This window comes from Brassica oleracea, chromosome C2, assembly GCF_000695525.1.
Source record: "Brassica oleracea var. oleracea cultivar TO1000 chromosome C2, BOL, whole genome shotgun sequence".
In the NCBI taxonomy this organism is placed as follows: Eukaryota; Viridiplantae; Streptophyta; class Magnoliopsida; order Brassicales; family Brassicaceae; genus Brassica; species Brassica oleracea.
Window position 1 is genome coordinate 46,737,517 of NC_027749.1, and position 9,882 is coordinate 46,747,398.

At 30.5% G+C, this 9,882-nt stretch overlaps 1 protein-coding gene across 1 annotated transcript; it reads left to right on the plus strand.

Moving 5' to 3' along the window:
- Positions 1-893: 893 nt before the first annotated feature.
- LOC106326536 (myb-related protein 340-like) lies at positions 894-7,461 on the plus strand. Its single transcript, XM_013764494.1, has 3 exons — positions 894-1,077; positions 6,519-6,648; positions 6,921-7,461. Exons 1-3 carry the CDS (start codon positions 894-896, stop codon positions 7,420-7,422), a joined length of 816 nt encoding a protein of 271 aa, XP_013619948.1. The 3' UTR covers positions 7,423-7,461.
- The last annotated feature ends 2,421 nt before the right edge of the window (positions 7,462-9,882 follow it).

Sequence of the window (9,882 nt, forward strand, 5' to 3'; positions counted from 1 at the left end):
AGCAAGGGGAAGTTGCAATCTCCCAGATAAATCGATTATTATTTTCGTAAACTAATGTTTTTCAAAAGAAAAAAATAGGTTCAAATCTTATAAAATAAGGTTGAATCAGTTTAACCAATTCAAGAAAACCCTAACATTGCCATAAATGGTGAGTCATCGAAACTTTATTGTATGGAAGGAATTTTCAGTTTTCTTATTCCCGAAATAGTATACACTTCATTAGTCCCATTATTTCGAGCATAATTACTCTTAAAGCATGTCATCTTTTCATTATTTTATTAGACATGTGTTGAGGTTTTACTGGCTCAAAGTTCTTTCCAGAAAATAAAGACAACCCACTAGTTTTTTTTAATAATATATAAATTCCCCTAGAACTGAATCCAGAACAAAGTTATATATGTTCTATGATGATGTTAAAAAAAAATTTAAGTGTCTAAAGAAAAAACATTGTTGTTCAAGAATATTTTTTGAGTGATGACGAATAAAATTATTTGTACGGATTTGGTAATAGGGTACTTGTAAAATCTTAATTGGGTAAGAAATAAAATGCTCTGGTTATCATTATGTATCAAACACTTGTTTGAAGAATAGTGGCTTACCAAGATTATATAATTAACTAATTAAGTAGGCTAATGATAGACCATAAATTCACATATGCTACCTGATTATAAGGCCTTTAAGTAAAGTAAATGAAATATAACGTCCGTAAAAAGAAAGAATATGTTCTTAATTAGCAACATAGATACCGATAATACATATATACACGCACATGTTCAACCACAAACATGAACATAGTATAGAGCAAATCAAGCACATACTCTTACGATCACATATAGACACATAAGCGGTAGTATTTGTTTGTGACTGAAAGAGTTTCTGACAATTGAAGAGGTATGCTTGATTGGGGAGTTGATCAAGTCCATCAGCCAAACCATGATCATGATCCTTATCAAAAACAACAGAAACAATTACAAGGATGTAGAAAGGGTCCATGGACACCTGAAGAAGACAAGCTTCTTACCGAGTATGTTACTTCCAAGGGGGAAGGAAAATGGAGCTCTGTTGCTAAGTGTGCAGGTAAGCTTTTTTATTTGATCATGGATACATATATATTTGCTTCTATATATACATATATGTACGTGTTACACATCTAAATTTTTTTTTTTTTTTGCTGAATTACTCTATAATCTTCATCGTTGCTTTATCATAAGCTCGTACAGACATATTAGTAAGCGAATCTATATCGTATTATTCCACTGATATCTTTCTTATTGAATATTTTCTTTAATGAAAGCCATTTCAGAATAGATTTGATTAACAATTTATACAGAATTAATACAATTAGTTAGTATACTTGCTTTAGGGACGATTAATAAAGACAAGTTGGGAGATCGTGGGGATGATCGATTAAGTAGCTGTAGAAATTTTACTGTATAATTTAGTCTGTAGATTTTTTTTTGATGTATCTGATGCAATGTAGTTGTAGAAATTAAATGAATAAATAAATTAAATTATTTTGCTTAAGCTCCTGCGGTCATTTTTTGGCTTTACTTTTAAAATCTAGTTAAAGTATGATTTGTAATTGAAAAGGTCATAGATAAAATTTAAAGTTAAATTGTTACAGCTAAACCAATTACCTTATATATATGGGGTATATATAGTTGACTTAATGAGCTCCCAATAATAGATTTCATTTATGTTTCTTTCTTTTTTATGTACAAGATATGAGCTCATTGCGTTGCAACGAGTTTTTGTTTGATGTTTTAATTTAATAAAAATCATAAAATAATAAATCATTTTATTATAGTATTATAATTGTTTTTTGCATATGTTGTTTGAGATTTATTTTATAATTAAAATATTTTCACACATAAGTTCAATTTAATATTTGTATTTTATAATAATGGTGCATAGATGAGTTGTTATAAACTTTATACTAAGGATTAGAGAAAATACTATACATAAACATTTAAACTGAACACAATCCGAAATAAGAAATGAAAAGTAAAAACGAAGTGAAAGTTAAATACACCAATCGAATCAATGACAACATTATACATGTTCTTATGTACTAATTTAATGTTTTATTAAATAAGTCTTTAAAATTTTATTTTGCTACGATTTTTTAAACAAGGAAAACATTCTATTTTATAATCTCCTTTTTATTTACAATTAATAAAAATATTAAATATTTTTTTACAATTTTGTTTAAGATTTTAGAAAGGTAAATTACTGTCATATAACCTATTACAATTATCATCTCTTTAGAATTTCATAAAAAGAAAATATTGCTATCAAATAATTATTTTTAGTTATTAATAATTTATTTTTTAAATTGCTATTTTTACAATTCATATCAATACTAATTTTACACTTCTTTTGTTAATTAAATAATTTTTAGTATCATGTTCCTCATCAAACACTCTATTAAAAATAATATGAAATAAAGTTTTACAATTCCTTTTTTGGTTAGGACTTAAAAATATTATACAAATTTCTTTTGTTTAGGATTTTTTTTTTATAAAAAAGGAAAACAACTATCAAATATTCATTTACATTTTTGTAGGATTTTAGAAAAGGAAATTAATATTACATAATCTTTTACTATTATATTTTGTCTAGGATTTTAAAATTTTTTTATCAAATAAGTATTTCCGGTTAATTAACTATTTTTAAATGTTGCAATTTTCAAAATTCGTTTTTTCAATATCATTAATATTTTTACAATTTTTCTTGTAAATTGAATAATTGTTACTATCATGTTTATCATTAAATTTTTGAAGTAAAAATTACTATTAAATAAAATTTTACAATTCTCTCTAGTCACGATTTAAAAAAATGGAAAAATTCTTAGTTGGTTAAGATTAGAAAAGAATTTTTTTTTTTTTTTTGTAACTAAAATTTCATTAATTCAAATCTAAAGCGTTTCAACGACTACAACCAGGGGTATGCTCAACGGTAAAATGAACAACAATAACAGGAAAACAATACAACATGGGATAGAAGTGTTAAAAGGAGAGACTAGCTCGAAGTAGAGAAATCTGCGGATAACCTTCACTTGAATCCTTGAAACAACAGCTCGAAATAGCTTCGAATAGTCTGAACAGACGTTGAAATACCCTAGTGAAAAGGGTTGGAAGAGGGGTGGAAAACCGATTGAGGTTACAGAACCAGTCAAACGAAAGAGAACAGCTCTACAACCGTCTGTGTTGCTCCGGGAGACTAGGTGAATCTCACGATATCCGGGTAGCAAAAAGATCAGTAAGCGAGATGGTGAGGCGGCTGAAACTTTTTTCATCTCCGATTCCATTAGTAGATTTGGCTTTGAATCGAACAGAATAGTTGACAAGGTCGGAGGGAGTTGTCGGACGGAGCCTTGGTATCTAAGTCTTAGATGCCTGCAATTTGAACCACCAAGGAAGCTTTCCGAAGAGACTATGTGAATCTCGAATAAGTCGGAAAGCAAAAGAGGCCTGAAGTGCCTGTATTTGGAAATAAAGAACCAGTATAACCTTAGGGTCAGGGCCGTGATGCTCTTGGCGGTACTCAACGGGGGGATGGAAGCTGAGGTGAGGGTGAGAACTAGGATTCCGATATTACTGTATCGAGACCTTTTGCTCTCAACAGAACCTAAGCAGAGCCACAAGCCCATTACAATTTGAATATCCACTCCAATAGATCTGTGGGATTGAACCCATCGTTGAGGGTTCTTGACCAAAGTTCGAAACGGTAAGGAGACATGACATCTAATGGCTAGCTCTGGTGAGAGAGAGAAGCAAAACAAAGAATGCTCAGGCTGTGCTCCAAACGGGGACCCAGGTGGTGCGAGGAAGTGTGCAGATCCGGTGAGTTCGAGCAGAGTAGATCCGGCGCTCCTGCTCGCCGTGATAGGGTGAGCGGTGACGAGGAGAGGAACAGGGGAGGGAGCGGCGACTAGGAGAAGATTAGATGAGGTGACGGCGGTGACTGGATCTGAAGAGACTGCGACGTGGGAGGCGAATGGGACGAGAGCACGAGAGATGAAGACGACGATGAACTGCAGAGGTGTTGGTAACGAGTAGACGGCGGTACAGAGAACCTGACGCCGGCAGCCTGAGGCCCTACCGGCGTCGAGAGATGAGGATGACGGCGGCGTTGTCTTTTGTTGAGAGTCTCCTTCGTTCGCCCTAGAGATAATTTTAAGAATTTTGTTTTAGAAATCTGTTTTATTTAATATTTTAGGAAATTTTTTTTTTTTTTTTTGCTATTTTTTTTATTATAGGCCCGAAGCACAAAAAAATACATAACCTAAGTCTATATTACATATAACATAAAGCCCACAAAACATATGGGCTGTACTAACAAAACGAAAGTGGGCTTTATCCATACCACCGAAACCCAATCGGTTTCATGCAGTGCCACACGTCGAGAAGAGACGTACACGTGTTGAAATCCTCACCAACGAGGAGTCACGCATCACAGCCGCTTCATCTTGACCGTCACCGCTACAGGTCAGCGCCGGCAAACACGACCGTAACCACCGTTTCGTCGGAGCATGCCGGAATCTAGAACACACACACCATCCTCACCCGAGCTCATTTTTACGGAGAGTCTTCATCGAAACTATTCCAAGATCTCATCCCGAGCCTTCAACCACCACAGACGAATTTAAAACCACCACCCGTGTCCGCCTTCATCGCCTTAGCACGACCATCAGAGAGCTTCATCGTATGTCGAGATCTCATCCAAATGGACCGAACCATCAAACCGGAGACAAGAGATAATACCAATCACCCCACAATTCAACAAACAGAGCCAAACCCAATCACACGACGGGCTTTTATCGGAAAGCCGGCGACGCAGAGCTTGAAAGCCTCCACCCCCCGGAGTCACTAGCCGGCGACGACGGAGCTGTAGAAGCTTCCACATCCCGGAATCGGAGTTTCAATCTGATGAACCAAAAGGAAAGCTCGATCCTTTTCCTTTCCAAAAGACATGCACAGAAGAGGATTAAAGAAAGACCCAAGAAACCGGACCGACGGTGGTTGTGGAAACCCACTCCATCGGCCGGATCAACTATTCACGGCGGTTTTTCTCTCTCTCTAAGATATCGCTTTTTAGGAAAAGAAGAAGTTATTTTCACATAATGGAAGTTTTATTGACACATTCACAATCTAATTTTTTTAATTGACACATATCACAATCATATCAGGTGAAATATTTGAAGTTAATTTTGGTTTACATTTTTTAACACAAAATTATTAAAAATTAAAGTTAGTTAATTATAAGAAAAATTAGATTACATTTACGTTTTTATTTTATTTAGACTTTTAAAAAGGAAATTAATTATTTTATTTCTTTCAGATTTATATACAACTATTTTATTTTTAATAGAAAAATTATGTTCAATTATTTATATATTTTGTCTTATACATACAAACACATATTTATCATATTCACACATACTCATGTACGACAATAACATCAAAATTAGAAGTTATGCTAGCATCATAAAATGTAATAAAGATAATAAAAAGTTGAGTTATATCAAGAAATTAAAAGAAAATACTCTGGTAATACTTTTCATGTAAATACTATTGTGTTTTGTAAAAATAATATGTGGAAGCTTAAACCTAAATATAGATGTGAAATATTTGTAGAAATTTTTTGTCATAATTGTTTAACATACAACTATCTATTAAAAAATTAATCTTTTGCAATAATCTTTTGATTAGGATTTAAAAAAAGGAAAATTACTATTAAATAATATATATAATAAGATTTTTAATAAAATTTATTTTTGTTAATATTTTAGTATACATATTTTTAATTATGAGATAGATTAACACATGTCACAATTTTAAATATATAATTGCTATGTGTCGCGATCATGTTAATTAGCAACTTTGAAGGACCAAACTTTATATAATAAGATATTATATATATTTTTAATCATTATATATTTAAACAACTGTCACAATATTAGAAAAAAAATTATTATTAAATAATATTTTGCAATCATCTTTTGATTATGATTTTAAAAAGGAAAATTACTTCTATGTAATATATATAATATGATTTTTAATAAAATTCATTTTTTTAATATCATAGTATATATATTTTTAATTATAAGATAGATTAACACATATCACAATATTAAATATATAATTGCTATGTGTTGCGATCATGTTAATTAACAACTTTGAAAAAATAATAAGATAAGCAGTTTCACACTTTTTATAGTCAGAATTAGGAAAATGACATGGTAGAATAAGCTTTTAAGGGTTTGTTTTTGTTTAAAATCAAAAGATGATCTTATGATTCCTTATTTTGTGGAGTTGACTTAGATCAGTTCAGAACAATTTCTACTTATACAATTTTTTTTGTTCGAAGATTTTGCTGCGAAAGTTCATATACTATATCTTATTAAAAAGGATAAAGATCATCAAGTTGCATTAAACTTTACATATTCATGTTTTGTCAAACCATTCCCAGTGCTCTTTTCAATATTTTGTGTTTGTCATGGAATTGAAAATTAGGGTTGAATAGAAGTGGCAAAAGCTGTAGACTAAGGTGGGTGAACTATTTGAGGCCAGGGCTAAAGAGAGGACAAATCACTCCTCAAGAAGAAGGAATCATCCTTGAACTTCACTCCCTTTGGGGTAACAAGTAAGCTCCTTATTTTTGTATTTTATTTTTGAAGACGCTAATTAAAAGCCAGACGCTAAACGCTGCATACTACTAGTAAAATCTGACAACATGTTTGATGTACAATAATAGTTTGCTTTTATTTTCTCATAATAATATGCATGGCTCACAACTGCTTGATTCGATCCTCTTTATTATCTTTCATTTGTAGTTGTATACATATGTTAACTTTATTTACGGAGTCATACACTTCATGGGCATGCATTTACATATAACTTTCACAATATATATAGGTGGTCTACAATTGCAAGATATTTACCAGGACGAACAGATAATGAAATCAAGAACTATTGGAGAACCCATTACAAGAAGAAAGATAAATCTTTTTCGAAACAAGACAAATATAAAAGATCCCGGAAACAACTAGGTATGCAACCGCAACCACAGAATCAACGATCTCAGATGGTATCTCAAAACCACATGAATCACGACAACGAGCAAAACATAGCTTCCTCTTTCTCTTACCCGACTAGTGTCATTCACGACCAATTTCATATGCCTCAAAGTGTTACAGCAACCTCAAGCGATCACTCCATGATCGATGAAGGTAACTTGTGGGGCAGCTTGTGGAGTCTAAACGATGAAGATCGTCCACACCGATTTGGTGGTGGCTGGGAACAGAGAACAGCTGCTGATATTTCTGAGAAGTTTAATGGTGACAGAATTGAGGCTCCGCCGTGTGGATCAGGGGAGTATAATTATAATGGATTTTACACGGGAGGTTATATTTTTTAACTAGTATGCACTGACGGAGATATTAAGAAAGCTGTGTCTTCGTACGGTTAATAGAAAATTATAGATCGGAGTAGCGAGGCTAATAAAATGGTTCGGAACATATGTCTCCACAATTCTACTTTTTATGATAAACTGTATGAGATAATTTTTCTAGTGATTATTTTTTTTTGACAAAATAATTTTTCTAGTGATTATTCTTTTAAGAAATACCAAAAATCTTAACCACAGACTTTGACTAAAACAAATTCTAACCTTGTCATTGTAAAAAAAGTTGCAATAGTATTGTCTTTCATTAATTCCCAACTTTGGTTTACCTATAACAGTGACTGATGTTATAACTAAAACGACCTAATCAAGAAAAATAATATAAGAAACTAAAACTTTTTCTTTCCAAAAATTTGTTTTTTTACTTTTCAAAATTTGGATTTAATTAATTATAAATGATAAATAAAATTGTGGGGATAGAAAAATGGAAATGGATAAAACCTTTTCACAGTTTTGTAAAAATATAATTAGTTAGTTTTGAGAAAAATGGAGATATCAAAATATGGAATCAAATTTTTTTTCAATTCAGATTCTTGTATATTGATGTTAAAAAAATAACTAAAACTATTTAAAATACTCAAATCCATTTATTTATGGAAAATGTAGAAAGAAAACTATTTTTTTCCTTCTCACTTAAAATCTCTCAAACCATATTATATTCTAAATTTAGTCAACAGTAACCAAACATTCCAAATTAATTACCACTGGAGTTAAAAAGATTTGGTCAACCAAGAATTTTCCAGTGCTAAACCCTATGACCCAATATTTCTCATTGATAATTGAATTTGGTTTCTTGTTTAGTAGTTTGTTATGATTGCTTGTTTTCTTTCATGGTTTGGTTTGATTATGTTTTGCTTAATTAATTCTTCACTACAATTAGTTTGTTAGGTTGTTACAAAATTTAAAAGCTTTAAATGCCTAAGTTTAGTAAGTTAACTCTCCGTCTTATAACTTTAAAAGAGAGTTAATTCTCAATCTTATTGAGTGCTACAAATGACTTTCGTGCGTTTGTGATTTAAAATGAACTAGAGCTTTGATCCGCGCGCCTGCGCGGGTATTCGTTATATATTTTTTAATATAATATTTATCTTTTATAAATGATAGTATATATATTTTTTAGTATTTATATTTATTAAATAATATTTTTAAAATGATATATCCAAACACAATAATTTTATCATTTATAATGAGTAATGAGTAATTTTATTTTATTTTTTGAACCGTCAACTGTATCGTCCATATATTCAGAATATGACTTGTATGTCTGTGTAAATGTATTTTTATTCTTATAGATAAATTTTTTAATATATAATAAATTTGTTATTGATGCTTATATTTAATTTATACGATCAAATGATTAAATATATTATTTGTAATTTGTATTTCTGATTATGTAAATTTATAATATTTTCTTATGTCTTTTTTGACATAATTAATATACCAAAATCAAAATAACCAACCCGTAATAATGGACATCTTGTTATATTTTTGGCATCGATTAAGTAAGATTTATCGGTTAGCTAGAATATAGGAAATATTGCCTAAATGATCGTACATAATTTATTGGTTACTTAGATTATACAAATAACATATTTTATCAGTTAGCTAGATTATAGAAAGTATTTGAATATTTAATAAATAGAGAATATTCTTAAATATTGTTTGTACTCAAAACTGACCCTATTAATATTTATGATTTTAAATAAATAGTATCCTATAAATATCAATAGAATAGTTTGTTATGATTTCAAGGAATGAGTGGATGGGTATCTTTACTAAATAGAATCTTTGTATGTGATTAGAGAAACATCACAATGTTTGCATAGAATATGTAGTGATTAATGCATAAAACATATATAAAGAATAATAAATTCAATCTTCAGCTCTCATATTCCAGGTAAAACATATTTGGTGAAGAAGAAGAGTTATTAGAATTGTTTGGATGAGTTCAACAAAATATCTTACGCCGATTTAAATGTATAAATGGGTGTGTTGTACAGATGAAAGTTCATCTTATTGAAGTTGTAATTAATGGTCGATATACATTATATATTAAATTATTAACTAACGTATTGTAGTGTTCACAAAAAAAAGACTAATTGTCGATGGATGTGTTATGTGTACCTTACGAGAACACTTTATATTAATGTTCTGATTGTCACACAGAAATTTAAAATTTTAATGGGTGTTATGCGATAGTTATTGCAACCTACTGAATTTGTTGTTCTCTAATTAAGGAAATGATTTATTAAATTAGGAAAATCCAAAGAATGATTGATTGTATTGTAAATAGTCGGTAAGTTTTAGGTTATTTCTTATTTGTAGTTCTATTTTAATAGATTAGATTAAAATTTATTTCATATAGACACGTTTGCTTTCATAAATTTTGTTAGACTATTAATTGAAATGGGCCAA

Bases quoted from the DNA above. Each gene is read 5' to 3' on its own strand.
- LOC106326536 (XM_013764494.1), top strand. From the start codon at position 894: ATGCTTGATTGGGGAGTTGATCAAGTCCATCAGCCAAACCATGATCAT. The intron at 1,078-6,518 runs GTAAGCTTTTTT...ATTGAAAATTAG, and splicing joins CTCTGTTGCTAAGTGTGCAG to GGTTGAATAGAAGTGGCAAA. The intron at 6,649-6,920 runs GTAAGCTCCTTA...CAATATATATAG, and splicing joins CACTCCCTTTGGGGTAACAA to GTGGTCTACAATTGCAAGAT.